Here is a 25,010-nt window from a genome sequence, read left to right as displayed (position 1 = left end):
ACTTACTTGTTACATACGTTTTTTTCTTTCATTCTACCATGCCCAACTGTATTGCTTATAAATACTCTTGAAATAAATATCAGTGGACTTCCTGTAGACTTAATCCAAAGAGATGCAGAACCAAAATATTGAATCTCGTTAGACATTCCTGTAATTTGAACGCCATGATAACATTATACCATTTTATATTTTAATTAGCTGCCAATGTAGCCAATATTTATTTGATTTGTGATTTAGAAACCCTTTGAATAGTTTGGTGAATATTGCTAGATACCTTTTTTTACATTTCATTATACTTAGAAAATAGAATTTTGTTACACTTTCATAGTAATCATTTCTTTAATTTTAAGTGAAAATTCTGACTTTTTCAATTCCATTTTAAATATGTTTCTTCAGTTTCTAGAGGAAAATAGAAAGCAAATATAGGTCACACCATTAGCAAGCAATTTAGGGGCTATAATTGCCAAGAAAACATCAACTGGATTATGATTCTGTTTACACAGTAGAATAAAAAAAAGAACCAGTCGGTCAAATAAAGAATTAAATTTCCTACCTGTTTTTATTCTTTAGGTCCTTATCTTGCTTCCCTGCCATTGGACAGCTCTCTACTTTCCCAGCCAAATTTAGTTGCCCCTACAAGTCAGTCTTTGATTACTCCACCTCAGATGACAAATACTGGAAATGCTAATACTCCATCTGCCACCTTAGCATCTGCAGCAAGCAGCACTATGACAATGACTTCAGGTGTTGCCATATCTACTTCAGTTGCCACAGCTAATTCAACTTTGACCACAGCTTCAACTTCATCTTCATCATCCTCCAACTTGAATAGTGGAGTATCATCAAATAAACTACCTTCATTTCCACCCTTTGGCAGTATGAACAGTAATGCTGCAGGATCCATGTCTACACAAGCAAATACAGTTCAGAGTGGTCAACTAGGAGGGCAACAGACATCAACTCTACAGACAGCTGGGATTTCTGGAGAATCATCTTCACTTCCCACTCAGCCGCATCCTGATGTGTCTGAAAGGTACCTTTAAAAATACTGCTTTTGCAGAAATATGAAAACTATGATACTTCTTTTTTCTTTTTTTTCTTGAGACAGAGTCTCATTCTTTTGCCCAGGCTGGAGTGCAGTGGCGGGATCTCCATTCACTGCAACCTCTGCCTCCTGGTTTCAAGCGATTCTCCTCCCTCAACTTCCCCAGTAGCTGGAATTACAGGCATGTGCCACCACACCTGGCTAATTTTTGTATTTTTAGTAGAGATGGGGTTTTGCCGTGTTGACCAGGCTCAAACTTCTGACCTCAGGTGATCGGCCCGCCTTGGCTTCCGAAAGTGCTGGGATTACAGACATGAGCCACCATGCCCAACCATGCTGCTTTTTTGTAAATAAGACATTCTGAATGAACATAAAGTGTTTTTTATCTTATTCTTGAAATTTTAGTTTGTATCTTTTTTTAAGACAAGGTCTCACTCTGTCACCCAGACTGGAGTACAGTGCGTGATCACGGCTCACCACAGGCTCGACCTCTTGGGCTCAGGTGATCCTCCCACGTCAGCCTTCTGAGTAGCTGGGACTTACAGGCATGCACAACCACACCCAGCTACTTTTTTGTAGAGACGGGGTTTCACCATGTCGCCCTGGCTGGTCTGGAACTCTTGGACTCAGCGATCTGCCTGCCTTAGCCTCCCAAAGTGCTGGGATTACAGGCATGAGCTACCGCACCAGGTCTAGTGTTGAATATTTTATGTATAAAATTATAATGAGGACTTTACTTCATAAAATCTTTATCATAGAATTCTAGAATCTGAGGGTGGGAATTAAGAGCTTGAAAACCATGTAGTCCAGATGCCCACATGACATTTGAGTCTTCTGTGGCATAATTGTCAAGTAGATTTGCCTCTGCAAATCACTCGAGTGATTGAGAAGTCACTATTGACCCAGTCTATTCAGAGGCTTTAGAGGGGTACTAAAGTTTGAATCTCAGCTCTGCCATTTAGCTGCTTTGTGACTTTGGGGAAACTCTAACTTTCTGAGCATGTTTTCTTATGTGTAAGATGAGAGTAATATGATATAATATACATTAAGTACTTTACACAGTGATTCCAAGTTATTTATGGTGACAGGAATGATCATGACAGCTCTCATTCCTTTTATGATGAAGGTTTTGAGTGATCTTCCCTTTTGATTTATAGGCTAGGTTAACCAGAGCTTAATTATATCTGTCAGCTATCCAGGGTGCAGTTGTGCCCAAAATTACACTCATGGGTAAAAACAAACCATTACCCAGATTGATCCACCTCTCTTGAACATATGAATAGATTTGAAGTGTAAAAAAATCAAATCACCCATCAAAGAATGAAACTTGTTCACCATTGAAGCTATAAAGTATGAAATAAATGTATATAGTCTAAAAATAGGACGAGATTAAGTGGTTCATGCCTGTAATCCTGGCACTTTGAGAGGCTAAGGCAGGAGGATTGCTTGAGACCAAGAGTTCAAGACCAACCTGGTTAACATAGTGAGACCCCCATCTCAAAAAAAAAAACATGTATATATAGTCTAAAAATGTACTAGAACATTGAATGAGTCTGGAAACGTGGTTTCTGGAAACATGGTTTCTTTCTGGCCTAGCTCTACCTGTAACCAACTTTATAAATTTGGGAAGCTATTTGAGATAGCCTCAGACAAAGAGACCTATCTTTGTCTCAGTTTTATCCCTTAAACTCTAAGCAATCTTTTGTATCTATGGTTTTAAGAATTCTTTTTTTCTTTTTTTTTCTTTTTCTTTTTTGGTAAATTTAAGGCAAGACCTCTTAAGGCAAGTGTCTTTATACATTGTGGAATTGTATTTACAATGTTTATGGTTAACTTTGGTGAGAAAGAAATGTCCTTCATTTTCAGAGAGGCTTTCTCACACCTTTCACCAAAGAGGGAGGAGGGGGGATATTAAGAACCTGCTTAGATGCTACGTCAAGCATATACAGTATAACTTTTTGTCTCATTTCTACCTTAAATTTTAGCACGATGGATCGGGATAAAGTGGGAATCCCCACAGATGGTGATTCACATGCGATCACATATCCACCTGCAATTGTTGTTTATATAATTGATCCTTTTACATACGAAAATACAGACGAGAGCGCTAACTCTTCTAGTGTGTGGACATTGGGGCTACTTCGATGCTTTCTAGAAATGGTCCAGACTCTTCCTCCTCATATCAAGAGTACTGTTTCTGTACAGGTAAGAGTGATAAATGTTGTCAGTTAAAATTATGTAAAACAGTTTGATGTTGTCAGAAGTTTCAGATACTACTTTTCTGTATTCAAATTGATTATCTAAAAGCCAAGTTCTATTATATTGATTTTACTTTAATATCATAAATCTTAGATAATTTATAAGTCATACCACAGTAATAATACAGAATAAAAAACAGTCATACCACAGTAATAATACAGAATTAAAAAAAAGTCCATTAAGTACATTAAATGTTTCTCCTGTGTTACTTTTATAAGCCAATTTTTAAATTCATGAGCCTAAATAGAAAGATATAGCACATACAAGACAGGTTGCAAGAAAAGGAGAAAGCAATTAACCATATTAAGTTGTTAGAAGAAATTTTGAATTTATTTTATAGACTTCAGGACTGGTCAATGGCATTATTAATATAATTATTACATAGAAAATTTATAGTTTTTTGTTGTTGTTGTTGTTTTGAGATGGAGTCTCGTTCTGTCGCCAGACTGGAGTGCAGTGGCACAATCTTGGCTCACTGCAACCTCCGCCTCCCGGGTTCAAGCAATTCTCCTGCCTCAGCCTCCTGAGTAGCTGGGACTACAGGCATGTGCCACCACGCCCAGCTAATTTTTGTATTTTTAGTAGAGATGGGGTTTCACCATGTTGGCCAGGATGGTCTCTATCTCTTGACCTCGTGATCCGCCCACCTTGGCCTCCCAAAGTGCTGGGATTACAGGTGTGAGCCACTACGCCTGGCCAGAAAATTATACAGGTTTTAAATAGTCCTTTAGTTCAGAACCCATTGGTAAAATTGGCTACTTATTCAAAGCCTACATAATAGATAAGAAAACAATTCTTAAATTTTCATTTAAATTAGGTTTTGTTTAAATTTTCTAGTAAAAAGTTTTTAGAGTTTTAGACCCACAATTCCTGTTATTCTCTTTTGAAAGTTTAACATTTGTAATATTTGCCTACACTTCTTAGATAATTCCTTGTCAGTACCTGTTGCAACCTGTGAAGCATGAAGATAGAGAAATCTATCCCCAGCATTTAAAATCCCTGGCTTTTTCGGCCTTTACCCAGTGTCGGAGGCCACTTCCAACATCAACCAATGTGAAAACATTGACTGGCTTTGGTCCAGGTTTAGCCATGGAAACTGCCCTTAGAAGTCCTGATGTAAGTATGTTTTTCATGACCAAAGTTGTTGAATGACTATACATACTTTTTTTTTTTTTTTTTTTTTTTTTTTGAGATGGAGGCTTACTTTGTCACCCAGGCTGGAGTGCAGTGGGGAAGTCTCGGCTCATCACAACTTCCGCCTCCTGGGTTCAAGCAATTCTCCTGCCTCAGCCTCCTGAGTAGCTGGGATTACAGGCATGTGCCATCTGGCCCAGCTAATTTTGTGTGTGTGGGGAGGTTTGTCATGTTGGCCAGGCTGGTCTCGAACTCCTGACCTCAGGTGATTGCCCACCTCTGCCTCCTTAAGTGCTGGGATTACAGGCACGAGCCACTGCGCCCTGCCAACACTTTTTTGATATTATGCAAAACTAAGCGCAATTTTTGGCTTAGCTCTCATTTTCCAGTTATCTTATAATTGGGTAGATGATAATTACATTTTAAATGCATATTTATCTAAGATTGTATAGTATGATAATACCTTAATTTTTTATTTTATAGAGACCAGAGTGTATTCGACTTTATGCACCTCCTTTTATTCTGGCTCCAGTGAAGGACAAACAGACAGAGCTAGGAGAAACATTTGGAGAAGCTGGACAGAAATACAATGTTCTTTTTGTGGGATACTGTTTATCACATGATCAAAGGTGGATTCTTGCATCTTGCACAGATCTCTATGGAGAACTTTTAGAAACTTGTATCATTAACATCGATGTTCCAAATAGGTATTTGTATTTCCCTAAATATATCATATCATTCCATTTTTCATGTGTGTGAGTGTGTATGTGTGTGTGTATATATGTGTGTGTGTGTATATATATTGTTTCATTTTTAATGAATAGAAAACCAGCTTGAAGGTTTTGTATATATTAAAATATTAAGATGTGGGATTGTGGGTGCTTTTTACTTTTTTCTGTAGTGAATGTTTATATTGTATAAGATAATTAAAAATAATTATGATTAATCTATTACATGAACAAAAAACATTAAGATCACTAACTTCTGTGTCATAAAGCTTGCAATTATTTTAGCTGAACATTTGTGAAAGATATAGTTAGAAAACACTTCTGCAATTAAAAAATGGTCTAGTAAGTATAGAACATTTAAACTTTTCTCATATACCATCTAAGATATAGCCCCTAATTAACTAAGTTAACTTCATTTACTAAAATTGGCGATTTAAAATTTTATCATTATGGCCGGGCGCGGTGGCTCAAGCCTGTAATCCCAGCACTTTGGGAGGCCGAGACAGGCGGATCACGAGGTCAGGAGATCGAGACCATCCTGGCTAACACGGTGAAACCCCGTCTCTACTAAAAAAATACAAAAAACTAGCCGGGCGAGGTGGCGGGCGCCTGTAGTCCCAGCTACTCGGGAGGCTGAGGCAGGAGAATGGCGTGAACCCGGGAGGCGGAGCTTGCAGTGAGCTGAGATCCGGCCAATGCACTGCAGCCTGGGTGACAGAGCAAGACTCCGTCTCAAAAAATAAATAAATAAATAAAATTTTATCATTTAATGTTAGGATGTAGCCGGGTGTGGTGGTGGGTGCCTATAATCCCAGCTACTCAGGAAGCTGAGGCAGGAGAATCACTTGAATCTGGGAGGCAGAGGTAGCAGTCAGCTGAGATCACGCCATTGCATTCCAGCCTGGGCAACAAAATGAGACTGTCTCAAAAAAAAAAAAAAAAGTTAGGATGTCTTCAGAATATGATGGCCATTTTAGGATTCTTGGCAGTAAATACCATGTCCAATTATTTGCAAAGGATATAACTAATAGGTCCCAACAGGTGAGCCTCATTTTGAGTTATCAAAGCTAGTGAACGCTGAACAGGAGAACCTGAAAAGCAAATCCGTGAAATGATTTTTAGTTTTAAGATTTGGGTTCTGGCCAGGCATGGTGGCTTATGTTTGTAATCCCAGCACTTTGGGAGGCTGAGACAAGGCAGATCACTTGAGTCCAGGAGTTCAAGACCAGCCTGGGCAACAAGGCGAAACCCCATCTGTACAAAAATACAAATATTAGCTGGGCATAGTGGCACACCTGTAGTCCCAGCTACTTGGGAGACTGAGGCAGAAGGATCACTTGAGCCCAGGAAGTTGAGGCTGCAGAGTGAGCTGAGATTGCGCCACAGTACTTCAACCTGGGTGACAGAGTGAGATCCTGTCTCAAAAAAAAAAAAAGATTTGGGTTCTATCGTTTATTTTCTTCCCTATTATATAGAAGCCTGTTCTTTTTTAGGTGAGAAATTGAATATATGCAGAAATAGCTAATGATTATTAGGTCTTGGTGGTGCTGGGGAAGCAGAAGATAGGAACAATAATTTTATATTATTGGTTATTAACAAGTCTGTTAAGCTTTATATTATGAACCTTAGAACAGTGCTTCCTATCTTATTTCCTTAATACAATTTTGATTTTTTTAATCGGATATTTATACTAATTAAGTGAGCTTGGGAAAGAATGTGCTCATCTGTGAAGTATGAGAAAGTAGAGGGAAAAAAACCACCCTTTTCATTATCAAAATAGTATTACCATTTTACTACCTTGATAAAGTAGAAGTGAGATAATGGTTAAGAGGGGCAATGATGGGGCTGGGTGCAGTGACTCACGCCTGTAATCCCAGCACTTTGGAGGCCAAGGCAGGTGGATCACCTGAGGTCAGGAGTTCGAGACCAGCCTGACTGACATGGTGAAACCCCGTCTCTACTAAAAATACAAAAAAATTAGCCAGGCATGGTGGCACATGCCTTTAATCCCAGCTACTTGGGAGGCTGAGGCAGGAGAATCACTCAAACCCAGGAGGCGGAGGTTGCAGTGAGCCAAGATTGCACTATTGCACTCCAGCCTGCACAACAAGAGTGAAAATCTGTCTTAAAAAAAAAAAAAAAACAAGGGCAGTGATGGAGTCAGAGAGACCTGGGCTCAAATCCCAAACCTACCACTACTGACCTTGGAATAACTACCCTTATGCAGCTGAGTTCCAGCTTACTTATATATGAAGTCAGGAGGATAGTTTTATTTGTCTCATGGAGTTGTTAGGATGAAATGAGGTATTACATGTAAATTGATTGGGCACAATGGATGGTACATAGTAAGTACTCAGTAAGTCATAGCCGCTGTTGGCCGGGCATGATTGCTTATGCCTGTAATCCCAACACTTTGGGAGGCCAAGGCAGGCGGATTACCTGAGATCAGGAATTCAAGACCAGCCTGGCCAACATAGTGAAACACCGTCTATACTAAAAATACAAAAATTAGGCCTTGCATGGTGGCTCATGCCTGTAATCCCAGCACTTTGGGAGGCCAAGGTGGGTGGATCACGAGGTCAAGAGATGGAGACTCTCCTGGCCAACATGCTGAAATCCCATCTCTACTAAAAATACAAAAATTAGCTGGATGTGGTGGCACACGCCTGTAGTCCCAGCTACTTGGGAGGCTGAGGCAGGAGAATCACTTGAACCTGGGAGGCGGAGGTTGCAGTGAGCCGAGATCATGCCACTGCACTCCAGCCTGGTGACAGAGTGAGACTCTATCTCAAAAACAAAAAAAGAAAAAAAATACAAAAATTAACGAGGTGTGGTGACACACACCTGTAGTCTCAGCTACTAGGGAGGCTGAGGCAGGAGAATCGCTTGAACCCAGGAGGTGGAAGTTGCAATGAACTGAGGCCACGCCATTGCACTCTGGCCTGGGTGACAGAGTTAGACTCTGTCTCAAAAAATAATAATAATAAAATAGCCACTGTTGCTCAGCCACAGAGTGCTTATGTTGCATATTTGGCTAGTGAAGGAGATGTATGCAGAATACAGGTAACAATGTTGTTTGGACTGAGAAGTGTGGTGTTTTGGTCAGTCTTCAATTTATAGTATAGAACAGGGATTGCTTACTACGGCCCATGGAATAACCAAATCTGGCCATTCCCATTTGAAGTATTGGCTCTTTAAAAACAGTTTGCTGGGCCAAGAGGGGTGGCTCATGCCTGTAATCCTAGCACTTTGGGAGGCCGAGGTGGGTAGATCACGAGGTCAGGAGTTCAAGACCAGCCTGGCCAAGATGGTGAAACCCCATCTCTACTAAAAATACAAAAATTCACCAGGCGTGGTGGCGGGCGCCTATAATCCCAGTTACTGGGGAAGCTGAGGTAGGAGAATCAGTTAAACCTAGGAGGCAGAGGTTGCAGTGAGCAGAGATCACGCCACTGCAATGTAGCCTAGGTGACAGAGCAAGACTCCGTCTCAAAAAAAAAAAATTTTTACTGAGCAGGCGCAGTGGCTCATGCCAACACTTTGGGATACTGAAACAGGATCCTCTGAGGTCAGGAGTTGAGACCAGCCTGGCCAACATGGTGAAACCGCCTCTCTGCTAAAAATACAAAAATTAGCTAGACATGATGGTGGGTGCCTGTAATCCCAGCTGCTCGGGAGGCTGAGGCCAGGAGAATCACTTGAGCCTGGGAGGCAGAGGTTGCAGTGAGCCGAGATTGTGCCACTGCACTCCAGCCTGGGCAACAGAGTGAGACTCCATCTAACAAAAAAAAAAAAAAAAAAAAAATCCCTGGTGGAGAGCAGTATTTCTGATGAATTGAGGTGTTTTAGACAAATTTTTTTAAAAATTTATATATTGTAATGTGAAATAGAAAAACTCACATGCCAAACTTACGATTTTATGAATATTCTCGCTTAGGACTTGTGTAAAGATGTGAAGCACTAAAATAAAGGGGATCTGTTTTTCACAAATTTGGGCTCTCTTAAAATGTCGGGCTGGGCGTGGTGGCTCACACCTGTAATCCTAGCACTTTGCGGGGCGAAGGCATGCAGATCACGAGGTCAGGAGATTGAGACCATCCTGGCTAACATGGTGAAACCCTGTCTCTACTAAAAATACAAAAAACTAGCCGGGTGTGGTGACACGCACCTGTAGTTGCAGCTACTCAGGAGGCTGAGGCAGGAGAATTGCTTAAACCCAGGTAGATGGAGGTTGCAGGTAGCCGAGATTGCGCCACTGCACTCCATCCAGCCTGGGCAACAGTGAGATTCCATCTCAAAACAACAACAACAACAAAAATCATAAAATTTAGAAATATATTTATGACACTCTCTATTCATACAATAGGGCTCGTCGGAAAAAAAGTTCTGCTAGAAAATTTGGTCTACAGAAACTTTGGGAGTGGTGCTTAGGACTTGTACAAATGAGTTCATTACCATGGAGAGTTGTAATTGGTCGTCTAGGAAGGATTGGTCATGGAGAATTGAAAGGTAAAGTTGTGCTTTTATTAGTATTTATATTTCTGTTTTATGTTAATTCACACACTGTTCTGACCACATCTAGGTATATATGTTGAATACAATGCAAAGGTTATCAAATAAGGAAACACATATGTCTAGGCCACAAATGGCTAAATTCAAATTTTAAAAAGACATTTTACTCTTTTTTAACTTTAATAGCAGTCTTATTACTGCTGTTCTTACTTGTTTTCTGTTTTTCCCACTTTCTGATTGTTATTTAACTCATCCTCTGTTGAGCAGATACTAATTGAATTTGGTATACCTAATATTAGGGGGATAAAGGATGTTGAGTAGCATCAGCAGTAAGTTTGGCTTGATGATGACTCCAGTTTGAGGAATACACTAATTTAAAAGCCATTAACTATTTTTATGTTTTAACTTTAACTTGGTTCTACAGGATATTAATAATGCTGTTACTTTGATTTTTTTTTTTTTTTTAAACTGTCAATACCCACAGATTGGAGCTGTTTGCTGAGTCGTCGAAACTTGCAGTCTCTAAGTAAAAGGCTCAAAGACATGTGTAGAATGTGTGGTATATCTGCTGCAGACTCCCCTAGCATTCTCAGTGCTTGCTTGGTGGCAATGGAGCCCCAAGGCTCTTTTGTTATTATGCCAGGTTAGCTATCTTTAGTTTATATCAGATTTAATTCTTTATGCAGTTTTTAAGTATTACATAAAATTTATTCTTCATTTATTAAAAGAAAAAAATGTCTTTCATTTTTCAGATTCTGTGTCAACTGGTTCTGTATTTGGAAGAAGCACGACTCTAAACATGCAGACATCTCAGCTAAATACCCCACAGGATACATCATGTACTCATATACTTGTGTTTCCTACTTCTGCTTCTGTGCAAGTAGCTTCAGCTACTTATACCACTGAAAATTTGGATTTAGCTTTCAATCCCAACAATGGTAGGTAATTTGTTCCATTTTGGTAGTCTGAAGAATACCTCCCAAAATAAATTCATGTCAAATACCTGAAACATGTGAATGTTACCTTATTTTACCAAAAAATGACTTTGCAGATGTGATAAGTTAAGGATCTTGAGATGGAGAGATTATCCTCAATTATGCAGGTGGGCCTTTAATGCAATAACATGTATTCTTATAAGAAGGAGGCAGAAGGAGGTTTGACTACATAGAAGAGAAGAAAGCCATGTGATGGAAACAGCGGGAAGCAAAGTCAAAGGGAGAAGATGCTATGTTGCTGACTTTGAAGATGGTGAAAGAGCCCGTGAACCAAAGAATATAGTTCTAGACTCTGGAAAAGACAAGGAAACAGATTATCCCCTTCAGCCTTGCCAACATCCTGATTTCACTCCAACGAAACTGATTTCAGATTTCCGGCCTCCAGAACTGTAAGAAAATAAATGTGTGTTGTTTTTAAGCCAACAGGTTGTGGTAACTTGTTAAAGCGGCAACAGGAAACTTAATACAATCATTCTTTTACCTTGTTGATACCAGAACTGGTGCTGTGATACCAGAACTGGTGCTGTGAATTATCCCATAAATCTTTACTTTTAAAAAACTTTTTGAGACAGAGTCTCACTCACTCTGTCTCCCAGGCTGGAGTGCAGTAGTACAATCTCAGCCCACTGCAACCTTCACCTCCTGGGTTCAAGCGATGCTCGTGCCTCAGCCTCTCGAGTAGCTGGGATTATAGGCGCATGCCACCATGCCTGGCTAATTTTTGTATTTTTGGTAAAGATGGGGTTTCACCATGTTGGCCGGGCTGGTCTCAAACTCCTGACCTGAAATGATCCACCCACCTTGGCCTCCCAAAGTGCTGGGATTACAGGTGTGAGCCACCATGCCCAGCCATCTTTACTTATTTTAAAAGGCAATAGTTGTTCACAAAATATTTGTATAGGTTTACCCTTGTGCTTTTGAGGTACCGGTACATGAACTCATTTTATATATCTCTTCTGTTGATTTACCAAAATAATATAATTTATATAAACTGCCAAAGTAGGGAGGTAGCTTTTCCAGGTGAATTTATAGTTTACATTTTAGTAGAAGAGAAAATAATATTTTATTGTTATTCTGAGATACCTTAAAAAATCTCACATCTCTAAAGTCAGAAATATGGATATTATGCTCTCTTGTTTTAGTGTGTTATATAATAACTCGAGTATTTTACTTAATAAAGAACATGGTATTATTCGTAAATACAGTAATCCTCCTTATCTTTGGTTTTCCTTTACATGGGTACAGTACAATAAGATACTTTGAAAGAGAGAGTGAGAGAGACCACATTCACATCTCTTTTATTATAGTACGTTGCTGTAATTATTCTAATATTCTTGTTGTTAATCTCTTACTGTACCTAATTTATAATTGAAACTCCATCATAGGTGTGTATGTAAAGGAAAAATCAGTATATAGGATTTGGTACTATCCTTGGTTTCAGAAATCTATGTGGGTATGGGGGCGGGTCTTGGGACATATCCGCCATGGATAAGGGGGACTACTGCAGTCCCACTTTAAACACATTTTCATTTCCTTTGTACTATGTTTGCTTTGTATTAGTTTCCTATTGCTGCTCTAACAAAGTACTACACATTTAGTGGCTTAAAACAGCACCCATTTATTTTATCTTACAGTTCTGGAAGTCAGAAGTCCAAAATCAGTCTTGATGGGCCAAAGTTAAAATGTCAGCAGGATTGATTACTTTCTGGAGGCCCTAAGGGAAAATGTTTCCTTGCTTTTGTCAGTTTCTACAGGCCACCTGCATTCCTTGGCTCATGGTCCCTTCCTCTATCCTGGATGCCAGCAGTATAGTGTCATCACATCTCCTTCACTGACTCTAACCCTACTGCCTCCCTCTTATTAGGACCCCTGTGGTTACATTGGACCCACCCGGATAATCCAGAATAATCTCCCCATCTCAAGATCCTTAGCTTGATCACATCTGCAAAGTCTTTTATGGTAACATATTCTTAGATTCCTGGGATTAGGATGTGGACATCTTTGGGGGGCCATTATTCAGACTACCACATGCTTGTTTATGCATAATTATTTGTATGTTTTTTAGCACAACACTTGGCACATGGTAGACACTCAGTAAATGTTGGTTAAATTAACCCATTTTGGTTAAAATTTCATTTATTTTGACCCTTTCCTGTGAATGACCGTAGGATATGGAAAATGGAGTTTTAAATTTCTTTTCTTTCTCCTGTTTAGATGGAGCAGATGGAATGGGTATCTTTGATTTGTTAGACACAGGAGATGATCTTGACCCTGATATCATTAATATCCTTCCTGCTTCTCCAACTGGTTCTCCTGTACATTCTCCAGGATCTCATTACCCCCATGGAGGTGATGTGGGCAAGGTAACTGTGTTGTAAATTTTAGTTTTTCTAGGCTGGGCGCAGTGGCTCACGCCTGAAATCCCAGCACTTTGGGAGGCCAAGGTGGGTGGATCACGAGGTCAGGAGTTTGAGACCAGCCTGGCCAATATGGTGAAACCCCGTCTCTACTAAAAATGTAAAAAATAGCCCGGTGTGGTGGCACGCACCTATAGTCACAGCTAGTCGGGAGGCTGAGACAGGAGAATCACTTGAACCTGGGAGGCGGAGGTTGCAGTGAGCCAAGATCAAGCCACCGTACTCCAGCCTGGGCGCCAAAGGAGGGTGACGAAAAAAAAAGTGTAATTTTTCTAAATGACATTTGTTAACTTAGTAATGGATTAATATATGAAATGCAATACTATTTTTCCTTGGAAATTAGCAAGAGTTGAGGTTAATTAACAGTACATTCATGCATTTCTACATCATAGACATCAGTACTTTGAATTGCACATTTTTAAGAGAATCTCTAAGGCTCTGCTTTCTCTGAATCCGTATTTTCTAGACCATTTGGCATTACTCCTTTTTTTGTAGTTTTTGTGGCAGTTCACCATAGTTTTTTACTCAGATACAGGATCACAGTATCTTTCAGAATCACTATATATAACTCTTAAGAGCAGCCATTCATATCAGGGCTGTGACAAGGAATATAATAAAAATACTAGTTTTCTTATAAGACCACATAAAACACTGACCATCTACTTCCCCTTTTTATCTTTAGCAATTATGGAAGCAGGCTGTCTTGACCTTGTATTTGAAGTAAAAACTAATTGGGCTTCAGCGAATAACACCTCTCTATTTGAAATTATATATACTGGGCTGGGGGCGGTGGCTCATGCCTGCAATCCCAGCACTTTGGGAGGCTGAGGTAGGCGGATCATGACATCAGGAGATCAAGACCATCCTGGCTAACACAGTAAAACCCCGTCTCTACTAAAAATACAAAAATTAGCTGGGTGTGGTGGTGGGCGCCTGTAGTCCCAGCTACTGGGGAGGCTGAGGCAAGAGAATGGCGTCAGCCCGGGAGGCAGAGCTTGCAGTGAGCTGAGATTGCACCACTGCACTCCAGCCTAGGCGACAGAGCGAGACTCCATCTCAAAGAAAAGAAATAATATATACTGCTGATTTGATTATTGTAGTATGCATAGGTTTAAAATTTACCCTTTTAAAGTAGGGAAGGATCTTTTTCCAATCTTACTTTGCATTCCTTCCTCCTTTTTGTAACTGCAAAGAAATTAGATAAGAAATACATACAACGAAAAGCACCAGTAATCCCACCACCTTAATAAAACCATTTTTACTTTTAAGCAAATTATCATCCTTCCACATATGTTTATATTGCAGTTTTCAATAAGTATAATCAGCTTTTTAATGTTGCATTTTTGTTATGCCGTGATTTGTGTCCTTCCCAAAATATTGGACATGTAAGGTTTTTTTTCTATTATAGATAATGATGTAATGAACATTTTCATGCATATTTTTTTTCTTTTGTCTGTTTCCTTAAATACCAAGAAATACATTAATCCAAAGGATATGAATGTGACTTAGTAGTTGTCCCTTCATGTTGCCATAATAATTTTCACAGCACTATTAACTGCATTTTATAGATAGTGCTAGATTAACAAAGCTAAATTGAATCCACCTTTTGAATTGGGGTGTGGTTTTCAGGACTTAAAGCAATATTAGCAAGTAACTTAAAGATGTCATTGAAAATTTTGTATGTTTTACTCATCTGTGAAGGTTTACACACTTTCCTGTGAGCTTGGCATAGTAATACAGACTTGTTAAACAGCTGGCATATTCATTTAATACCATTCTTAAAATATGTTCTATTAATGCTTTTACTTATAATACTCTTAAGTACATAGAAACTGGTTTTTTTCAATATCCTTCAGTATTTTGTTAAATTGATGTCATAAGATAATGAGACTGATTGCTGTAAGCCATTCTGTGTTTATATCTGGTACTTAGCTATATTTGAGTGAACTAATAATATACTTCTAATTTTGTCTTTTTAAGGGTCAGAGTACTGATCGGCTACTTTCAACAGAACCTCATGAGGAAGTACCTAATATTCTTCAGCAACCATTGGCCCTTGGTTACTTTGTATCAACTGCCAAAGCAGGTCCATTACCTGACTGGTTCTGGTCAGCATGTCCTCAAGCACAATATCAGTGTCCCCTTTTTCTTAAGGTATTGCCATTTCTGTCCCAGTTCCTAAATAATTCTAATTGACAGCCTAAGTCCTGAGAAATCTAGAAGTGGCTTTTTAAAGTCTTATAGCTTGTCTAAGTTCTTAAATGAATTGCCATATGTGACTCTTCAAACAAGATCACGAAGGCGTGGTGGCTTACGCCTGTAATCCCAGCACTTCAGGAGGCCGAGGCAGGCAGATTACCTGAGGTCAGGAGTTTGAGACCAGCCTGGCCAACATGGCGAAACCTCGTCTCTACTAAAAATACAAAAATTAGCCAGGTGTGGTGGCGGGTGCCTGTAGTCCCAGCTACTCGGGAGGCTAAGGCAGGAGAATCGCTTGAACCTGCGAGGCAGAGGTTGCAGTGAGCCGAGATCGTACCACTTCATTCCAGCCTAGGCCACACACTGTGAGACTCTCTCAAAAAAAAGAAAAAAAACTAGCTTTTAAATTTATATTTTTAGAACTTTATTCTTTTTTTTTTTTTTTTTTTGTTGAGACGGAGTCTTGCTCTGTCACCCAGGCTGGAGTGCAGTGGCCGGATCTCAGCTCACTGCAAGCTCCGCCTCCCGGGTTTACGCCATTCTCCTGCCTCAGCCTCCCGAGTAGCTGGGACTACAGGCGCCTGCCACCTCGCCCGGCTAAGTTTTTGTATTTTTAGTAGAGACGGGGTTTCACTGTGTTAGCCAGGATGGTCTCGATCTCCTGACCTCGTGATCCGCCCGTCTCGGCCTCCCAAAGTGCTGGGATTACAGGCTTGAGCCACCTCGCCTGGCCTAGAACTTTATTCTTAAGTCAAACTCCTAGGATCCTTGTTGTTAGTGTAGATTGAGTATCCCTTATTCGAAATGCTTGGGACCAGAAGTGTTTCCACTTTTGGATTTTTTCAGATTGGGGATGCTCAGTCTGTTTCGACTGCACATATGTAAATTTAGAGCTGAGAGAAACTTTATGTTACCTCTAGTCTAACTTTCTCATTTTATAGGTGAGCATATTTAAGTTCAGAAAAACTCACCTGTTTAAAGTCATAATTGGTAATAGAATCAAGACTGAAACCTGGGTCTTTTAATGATTATTGTGTTATTCTTTGAATTACATCATACTGCACTGCTGTTATGCTACATTATTTTGGGGAATAAAAGATTTATAATCTTGGGCTGGGCGTGGTGGCTCATGCCTGTAATCCCAGCACTTTGGGAGGCTGAGGCGGGTGGATCACGAGGTCAGCAGTTCAAGACCAGCCTGGCCAACATGGTGAGACCCCGGGGGTTTCTACTAAAACGACAAAAAATTAGCCAGGCGTGGTGGCATGTGCCTGTAGTCCCAGCTACTTGGGAGGCTGAGGCAGGAGAATCACTTGAATCTGGCAGGTAGAGGTTGCAGTGAGCCGAGATCATGCCACTGCACTCCAGCCTGAGTGACAGAGCGAGACTCCGTCTCAAAAAAAAAAAAAAAAAGATTTATAATCTTTGTAATACTTGATTTTTAGTTTCATTTACTACTTAAAGTTTTTCTAGCTGTATATAGATTACTGTGTTAAAACTGAGTGGTTTTTAAATACAGTAATGAGACTCTTAGATTCATAGTGATTTATTACAACAAACTCAGGCTGGGCACAGTGATTCACACCTATGATCCGAGCACTTTGGGTGGTCAAGGCAGGAGGATCGCTTGAGGCCAGGAGTTCATGATCAGCCTGGACAACATAGTGAAAGTTTGTCTCTCTAAAAAATTTTTAATATTAGGCATGGTAGCACATGCCTGTAGTCCTAGTAACATGAGAAGCTGAGGCAGGAGGGAGGATCGCATGAGCACGGGAGGTTGAGGCTGTAGTGAGCCATGATCATGCCACTGTACTCCAGCTGTGTAACAGGAGACCCTCTCTCAAAAAAGCAAAACCAAATTTGTTAGTAAGCAATGTAACGTGAAGTGGAGATAAGTCACAAAATGAGATATAAAAGCCCTATGCAGAATTTATTACTGCTGCTGATATTGTTCCAGAATAACAAATTTAGATGTGACTCACTTACTCTTATGTAAACCCACCAGAAGTTGACTGTTTTTAATCACCAAATCATGCTAATTTAAATACTTGCTGCCGGGCACGGTGGCTCACACCTGTAAACCCAGCACTTTGGGAGGCTGAGGCAGGCAGATCACCTGAGCTCGGGAGTTCGAGACCAGCCTGACCAACGTGGAGAAACCTTGTTTCTACTAAAAATACAAAATTAGCTGGAAGTGGCGGTGCATGCCTGTAATCCCAGCTACTCTGGAGGCTGAGGCAGGAGAATCGCTTGAACCCAGGAGGCGGAGGTTCATTGCACTCCAGCCTGGGCAACAAGAGCTAAACTCCGTCTCAAAAAAGATAAATAAATATAAATAAATGCTTGCTAACTGGGCCAGGTGCAATGGCTCACGCCTATAATCCCAGCACTTCAGGCGGCTGAGGCAGGGAGCTCACCTGAGGTCACGAGTTCAAGACCAGCCTGGCCAACATGATGAAACCTGCCTCTACTAAAAATACAAAAAATGTAGCCAGGCATGGTGGCAGGTGCCTGTAATCCCAGCCACTAGGGAGGCTGAGGCAGGAGAATCACTTGAATCCGGAAGGTGGAGGTTGCAGTGAGCTATCGCACCACTGCACTCCAGCCTGGGTGACAGAGCGAGACTCTGTCTCAGTCAATCAATACATACATGTATACATACACACATGCTAAGTTATTTTTACCTGTTGGAGTAGAAGTTGGATTGTATGTATGCTTTGGTTTCTTAGGGATATATTTTAGTGGGTACTAGACCAATAGGTTTCTTGCTTTTTCTAAACCTGTTGCTATTAAATCTTGATATCTTTGGATCACATCCATTGACTCAATGACATTTGAGATTAAACAGTGGACTTCTGTACTACATTTATAAAGAATACAACAGCTGATGATCTGAATTGATTATTAATGAGATAATATATTTAAAGGGTGTCAAGTAATAGCTTCGTCATATGACATTTCTTCCTCTTCCAGTAGATGTGCAGTGGTCTATAAAGATCTCATTACAAGAACATATTCTCAGCCGGGCGCGGTGGCTCACGCCTGTAATCTCAGCACTTTGGGAGGCCAGGGCAGGCAGATTACAAGGTCAGGAGATCGAGACCATCCTGGCGAACACTGTGAAACCCTGGGATTAGCCAGGAGTGGTGGCGGGCACCTGTAGTCCCAGTTCCTCAGGAGGCTGAGGCAGGAGAATGGCGTGAACCCGGGGGGCGGAGCTTACAGTGAGCTGAGATGGCACCACTGCACTCCAGCCTGGGCAACAGAGCAAGACTCCGTCTCAATAAAAAATAAATTTAATAAATAAATAAGAACATATTCTCAAGGGATTTTCTATATACTAGTAGTCTGTGGTGTCTCCACAAAACAAAGGGTTCTTTGTGGTCCTTTGGGAGGGTGCTACACATGCTATCTGTCCTCTTTTCTAGTCATAATACATGTATGCACACTAAAGTCTCTGAAAAACAGAGGTAAATAAAATAGTTTACCTAGCATTTCCCAAACTTATTAATACACAAGGAAAGGATTATTTAACACCTGCTAATAGTTTATTACCTTAGTGTTTCAGGGGATGTGCTTCAGGAAACACAAGTTTACAAAAAGTCCAAGGGACTATCTAGAGCCTTTCCTACTCAGTATTTATTTGCAGAAACGATAGTGTAAAGCGGACATTCACTGTTAGATACATTGTAACAAGATTAGGACTTCTGGTTATGAACTACCACCTAAAGCATAATTTACTATAAGTTTCGTTCACTTTTTTTTTTCGTATATCTCAGTTTTATACTGTAGGCAGTAAAGCCACCTGATTTGTTTCTCTTTGCTTGGAAATATAGCAGGTTGTTAGCTAGATTCCTTTTTATCATAGGAATAGAGTACTGGTACTAATTACATTTTAAAAATTTGTAGTGATTTGCAGTGTGAGACTTGCTTATAACTCCATAAATCAAGAGTTTGTAGACAGTTCAAACATAGATATCTTTGGTTATATTCCTAAATATACTGTACGAGTTTCTACATATATTGCAGTTGCAGAGGAGAGAGCACCTAAATATAAAATAGTACCTTTTACAGTATACAGAATGAAATCTACCAAGAGTTACTGCAGTGAACATCACCATTGTTTTGTTATAGCTTTTTAATACTATATTGACTTACATATATTGACTTATAAACAAAATGACCCATTTTATTGGAGTGTGGAGTAGCTCATTCCTTTCTCCCACTATTCATTGCCATATCTAAATGAGTGTGCCAGTTTTTACTAATCCTCTGTTATGAAATTGAGTGGGCAAAGCAGGCATCTGTGCACCGTATTACTTAGGGTGTTCTCAGTTCAACCCAAGATAGCTTTGTTTAAGGTTTATTGTGCTGTAACCAAACTATTTGCTTATGCTTACGCCTGTTACTTTTTTCAGTGCTAGACTTAGGTATGTCTGCATAGTCATAAAGGGTGTCATACCTTACGGACAGACTACTCAGGTTTACTCAATTTAGTGCCTCCTTAAACATTTACGTTGCACATCTAGGCAAATTAGACTTAGCAGATAATTAGAAATTCTTTTTCTAAGGATTATTGTATGGTCTCAAAAACAATAAAGGTAAAGAAAATAGATTCAAAATAAGTTTTGCACCTAAAAATCACTTCTGGCTAGGCGCAATGGCTCATATATGTAATCCCAGCACTTTGGGAGGCCAAAGCAGGAGAATTGTTTGAGGCCAGGAGTTCAAGACCAGCCTGGTCAACAGAACAAGAAGCTGCCCCTACTTAAAAAAAAAAAAAAAAAAGTCTATAATGAATTAAAGAAAACAAGCATTTTTATAGTGGCTTTCATTCATAACAGGACTAAAATGTATTTAATCATTTTAGAAGATACACTGGGAGAATAAGGTAAAATTAATTAGCAGATTATTTTCTATTTGGTTGACTGATTGATTACTTGTTACCTTCTTAGGCCTCTTTGCACCTTCACGTGCCTTCAGTGCAATCTGACGAGCTGCTTCACAGTAAACACTCCCACCCACTTGACTCAAATCAGACTTCAGATGTCCTCAGGTACAAGTCTTTTACCCTTAACAATTTGTTACTGCAACTTTCAAAGAATATAGTGTTGATTCTTTTCTATTTTTCTCATTTTTGGCAAGAATTCACAGTTGTATATCACTGGATCTCTAAGCACTGCTATTCTAACATGAGTAATCTACTTTTGAGGATAATTTTTATGGAAATTGCTTCTTTCCCCCCAGGGACTCTCTGTTACACTCTTTTTTAAGGTGACTTTGAGTCTTAAATGCCATAATTGAAAACTGCTTCCAATCTGGATTGGAAATAAATACATGACTTATGCAGTTTATTTACTTTTCAGGTTTGTTTTGGAACAGTACAATGCACTCTCCTGGCTAACCTGTGACCCTGCAATCCAGGACAGACGCTCATGTCTCCCAATTCATTTTGTGGTGCTGAATCAGTTATATAACTTTATTATGAATATGCTGTGATCTTCATTTGATGGAACTGTGCAAGAAAAGAACAAGGAAAAATGGATATTTCGCTGCAGGATTAAGTTACAATTACCTTCTCAGTGAAAGTTATTTGTGATGGGGTCTAATTCTTATTACTTCAACAAATATTGTTTTGACTTGGGGGGAGGGGCTATAACCCTGCTATTTTTCATTGACTCTACTGAACTCTTTAGGATGATGACTGATCATACAAAACGTATTATAACATTTTCGTAGCAAAATTAACCTTTTTTTTTCCAGTCACAGTATTTGTGAAAAGTAATGAGCCATAGTACCCAGTCATGTTAAATGAATATTAAAAGCATGGAGAGGAAACATGAGGAACAATGAATTTCAACATATGGCTTCAGAACATGAAGATGTTCTTGTATTGGATTATAGTATCTAGTATTCAAAAATGCCTGCATCTCTTATTTATTGTAAGTTTTTAAATGTATAAATTGTCTTATATTTCTTAACCTCTTTTATAAAAATTTTCCTAGAAGGTTTATACTGCCTTCTTGCTTTAAAGCAATTGGTCTAAAATATATGTAATCGTCTTAATTAAAAAGTTGCAGTAGGGTTGCTTTTAGAGTATTATTTTTTTGTAAGGGGGTGGGTGGGACAGTAAATTTGTATTGTCTCGATGTACAGTTTAACGGGGATAGAGGGGGAATAATGTCCATACCATTGTGTGTGGAGGATTTACAGCTAAGCTGTAGTTGCAGAGTACATGTACAGTAATGAAGTTCACTGTGTTTATAAATTGAAAAGGTACCAGGTCTTACAGCATTTTATATATCACATCTTTACAGAATAACATGATGGCAATATACAAGTGGTATTGTTAGGTGGTTTAACTTAGAATAAAATGAGAATTCTTCAGTTATATTTTGTACTATGGTTTAGGGCTATGACTAATATTTCAGGCCATTTCCAGTGCAAGAAACTTAGTTTTACAAGAAAAACCATTTGCTACTGAATGCTTAAACTAATTTTGGTGTTTAATGTTACATGCTTAAATTTTTTTCAGTTTTAACAGTGGCACATTTAGGCATGGGACTATTATTATGAAATTTATTTTCAGGATCTGCTATAAGGTTGAAATTTAGCCCAGCTCTAGGCATTTTACAAATTATTTTACAAGCAGTCACTCTTGATTGTTTGACTTTTTTTTTAAATTAAAGATTGGGAATGTATGTGAGAGTATGCATATGTATGGATGTGTGTGTGTGCGCGCAATCAAACTGTGGTGTAAATAGATTCTCAGTGAATTCTGGTATTCAGACTCTATTCCACTAGTGAAAGAACCATTTTCTAAACTTCCCTTGCCTTTTTTATTTATTTAATTTTCTTGGTTTGGAGATGTCAGTCCCAAACACCAGAGTCTGTACTTTTCTATAACACAGCTCAGATTAAGGTAGGGCATATGCCAAGGAGGTTCTCACCTCCCTAAAGAAGGGACTTGAATTTTAGGGACTTTAATTCACCCCTCCTTCAATACAACTTTCCCCCTTCTTGTTTGCACATGCCAAGATAACTGCTTTTATGCAGGGTGTACCCCCTTGAAAAATCCTTTCTACAGTGCTGCTCACAAAAGAGCCCAAGTTCGCCTCCTACCTGCATTGCTGTCTTGAATTCACAGTCGCCGAGTCTACCTATCTTTCTTGGAAGCAGTCTAGCAAAATTTCTATTTGTACGTTCACTAATTATCTACAAGGACAAAATCAGTTGTATTTACAAAACTCTATTTCAGTGGGGTTTTTTTTGGTTTTTTGGTTTGTTTTTTTTTTAATTGAAACTTGTTTTGTGAATACTCTATGCTTAGAATTAAATATCACTTTCTTATGAACGATATAACTTCTTCAGATTGTGTATATGAAAACATTAGCAAGTCTTGTTTTTTCTATGAAGCAAACACAATTGACAAAGGTTTTCAATCATTTCTTCAAAACTATAATGCAATTCCAATGGTCAGCATATTTTGATATTAAATTTAAAGATCACCTCTCTGCATTTGTTTTTAAATTATGCTAACACACCACACATTATTTTGGTATGTTTTGTTCTGTACTTTCTTTAAAAAAAACAAAAAAAAAAACAAAAAAAACAAAAACTTGTCTGAGATTTGAAGGAAAATATGCTTATTTGGAATTTCCATAAAAAGAGTATCCTTTTTATATACTTAATAGTGACTTTACAAAATAAAAGTTATATTCTCAGTTGTTTAAAATCACTAACCTGTGGTAACCACACCTCAGATTGAAAGTAGATTTAAAATCATTCCCTGACAGATTATTTAATGTGGAGCCATAAGGAGGGAACCCAGTATACAATTATTTTTTATTTGGGAATCAGGGAATAGTTCCCAAATATACAATATTTATTGATAAGATTTTTTTTTCCCTTCATATATCCACTCACACTCAATAGAAAGTTATTAAATAATCATTAGAAAAGCTCATAGACTTATTTGAGAAATTAAGCCTCGTGCAGGATGATGGATTTGACTTACTAATGTACTGTCACAGACAAGTATGGGTAGTTTTGTTTAAATGGGTAAGCAAAATATTATGCTTTTTAGCAGTGGATTACCAACACCTTGACTTCTTTGTTACAGTGCTAACATCTTTTTTTTTGTGCAGTTATCCATGATTATTAAGCAGGGTGGAAGTTCAGTATTTTGTCATTTTAAAAGATTAGTTATATAATGTCTGCTTCCAGCCAGTGAGAAACATCTAGCCATACCTTTCTTATGCAAGCCATTCAGTTATCAGGACTGTGAATTAACACTGTATGAATAAATTTCTGTACACCTTATTGTTTGGCCAGAAGGCCACCAAGTGTACTTATATGTAATCCTTAAATTTTAAAGTAGCTGTAATTTTTAAATATTTCTAAACTTTTCTTAAACCACTAAAATTAAGCTCTTACTACTTAGTCAACTATCCTCAGCTGTATTCGTACTCAATTGTCAGTATGGCACAGATTACTGTATTAAAATATTCTCCTTTCGTCTTCATACTTACCTTCTGGAGGTAATTTTTTAACTTAATGTGTTACTACAAAGATTTGCAGATCTTTAATCAAGCACTATGTTAATACTGTAATATCAGAATACTATGTTGCATTATTTAAAATGTTCAAATTGAATAGATTAAAAAGTTTTTAAATGCTATTGCATCATATAATTTGCTATTCATCCACTATGGCATTGCATATCAATCAGTTAATACACTTAATGTTGCATGAGTAATATTTTGGTCTGGGTTTCCTCTTAAGATTTTAGTTCGTCTGAATTAAGGAAAAATGTTTTTAATATACATTCTTATTTTGTCCCACCCCTCCAAAAATGAGCTGGAAATCTTAACTTTTTGGGTTTTTTTTTTGTTTGTTTTTTTGGTTTTTTTTTTTTTTTGTTTTTTGGTATTTTAATGGGCCCAGAACTGTGGTTTAAATTTTTATGTATGTATTTTCTTTTTTGTGGAGTATAAATTTAAAAACTGGATTTGGGACCTAAAATACTCCTCAGGTTGATGTATTCATGAAGTTTTAAAACAGCTTTAGTTTTCAAAGTAAACTGGATATGTGGACCTTAAAGTTATTGAGTTTAAGCTACAAATTGTAACGTCATTACTGGACATGTCAGCATCAACCCTCTCAAAATAGCTTGGTCACTTTATGAAGGGGCGTTTTAAAGTTGTTGTTTAGCAGTGACATTTAATATGGTCCAATTGCTTTTCTTTTTAACGTGACAAAAAGAGAATAAGGAACAAACACTATTGCTGCCGAATGCCATAACACTGAGTTGTACAAATTGTGATTGAGGAAATGAAAAGGTTTATACTTTTTAAAAAAAAACAAAAACAAAAAACAAAACTTCAAATGGAATAAATTATTCATGAAGCCTTCATTGTTGTGTCTTATTCTGTTGAAAATATTTCCATATTAAATTTGTGCAAAATTAGTAGCAATATTTTTGTGTCATTATAAATGGAAAGGGACAGCCTCGAAACTGATTAATGGTCTTTTAATTTCTCTGAAGTATTTTTAAAAGGATTTTAATCACATAAAAATGTACAGTATGTAGAATAATTGTATATTTTATACCTACCAATTCCTTGTAGGCTGGCCAATTAGATATTGTCTAGTCCAAACAAGCTACCTTCAAATATTTAAAGCTTAGCTGTATCCTATTTTTATTTGATCATAAGAATAA

The 25,010-nt window shown here is 38.4% G+C and overlaps 1 protein-coding gene across 1 annotated transcript in view; it reads left to right on the top strand.

The window, feature by feature from the left end:
- Window positions 1–24,704, top strand: part of LOC105476916 (mediator complex subunit 13) — a 127,197-nt gene extending 102,493 nt beyond the window's left edge. The window contains exons 20-30 of the mRNA XM_071082831.1: window positions 571–1,033; window positions 3,031–3,250; window positions 4,229–4,420; window positions 4,922–5,145; window positions 9,533–9,675; window positions 10,163–10,321; window positions 10,431–10,616; window positions 12,888–13,036; window positions 15,071–15,244; window positions 20,245–20,345; window positions 20,656–24,704. Coding sequence (XP_070938932.1) covers window positions 571–1,033; window positions 3,031–3,250; window positions 4,229–4,420; window positions 4,922–5,145; window positions 9,533–9,675; window positions 10,163–10,321; window positions 10,431–10,616; window positions 12,888–13,036; window positions 15,071–15,244; window positions 20,245–20,345; window positions 20,656–20,788 — 2,144 coding nt within the window. The 3' untranslated portion in view covers window positions 20,789–24,704. The remainder of the gene's footprint in view (window positions 1–570; window positions 1,034–3,030; window positions 3,251–4,228; window positions 4,421–4,921; window positions 5,146–9,532; window positions 9,676–10,162; window positions 10,322–10,430; window positions 10,617–12,887; window positions 13,037–15,070; window positions 15,245–20,244; window positions 20,346–20,655) is intronic.
- Window positions 24,705–25,010: the final 306 nt, after the last annotated feature.

The sequence above is a fragment of the Macaca nemestrina genome, chromosome 17, assembly GCF_043159975.1.
Source record: "Macaca nemestrina isolate mMacNem1 chromosome 17, mMacNem.hap1, whole genome shotgun sequence".
NCBI classification, from domain to species: domain Eukaryota; kingdom Metazoa; phylum Chordata; class Mammalia; order Primates; family Cercopithecidae; genus Macaca; species Macaca nemestrina.
The sequence above is the reverse complement of the archived record's forward strand: the minus strand, read 5'-3'. Positions and strand labels throughout refer to the sequence as shown.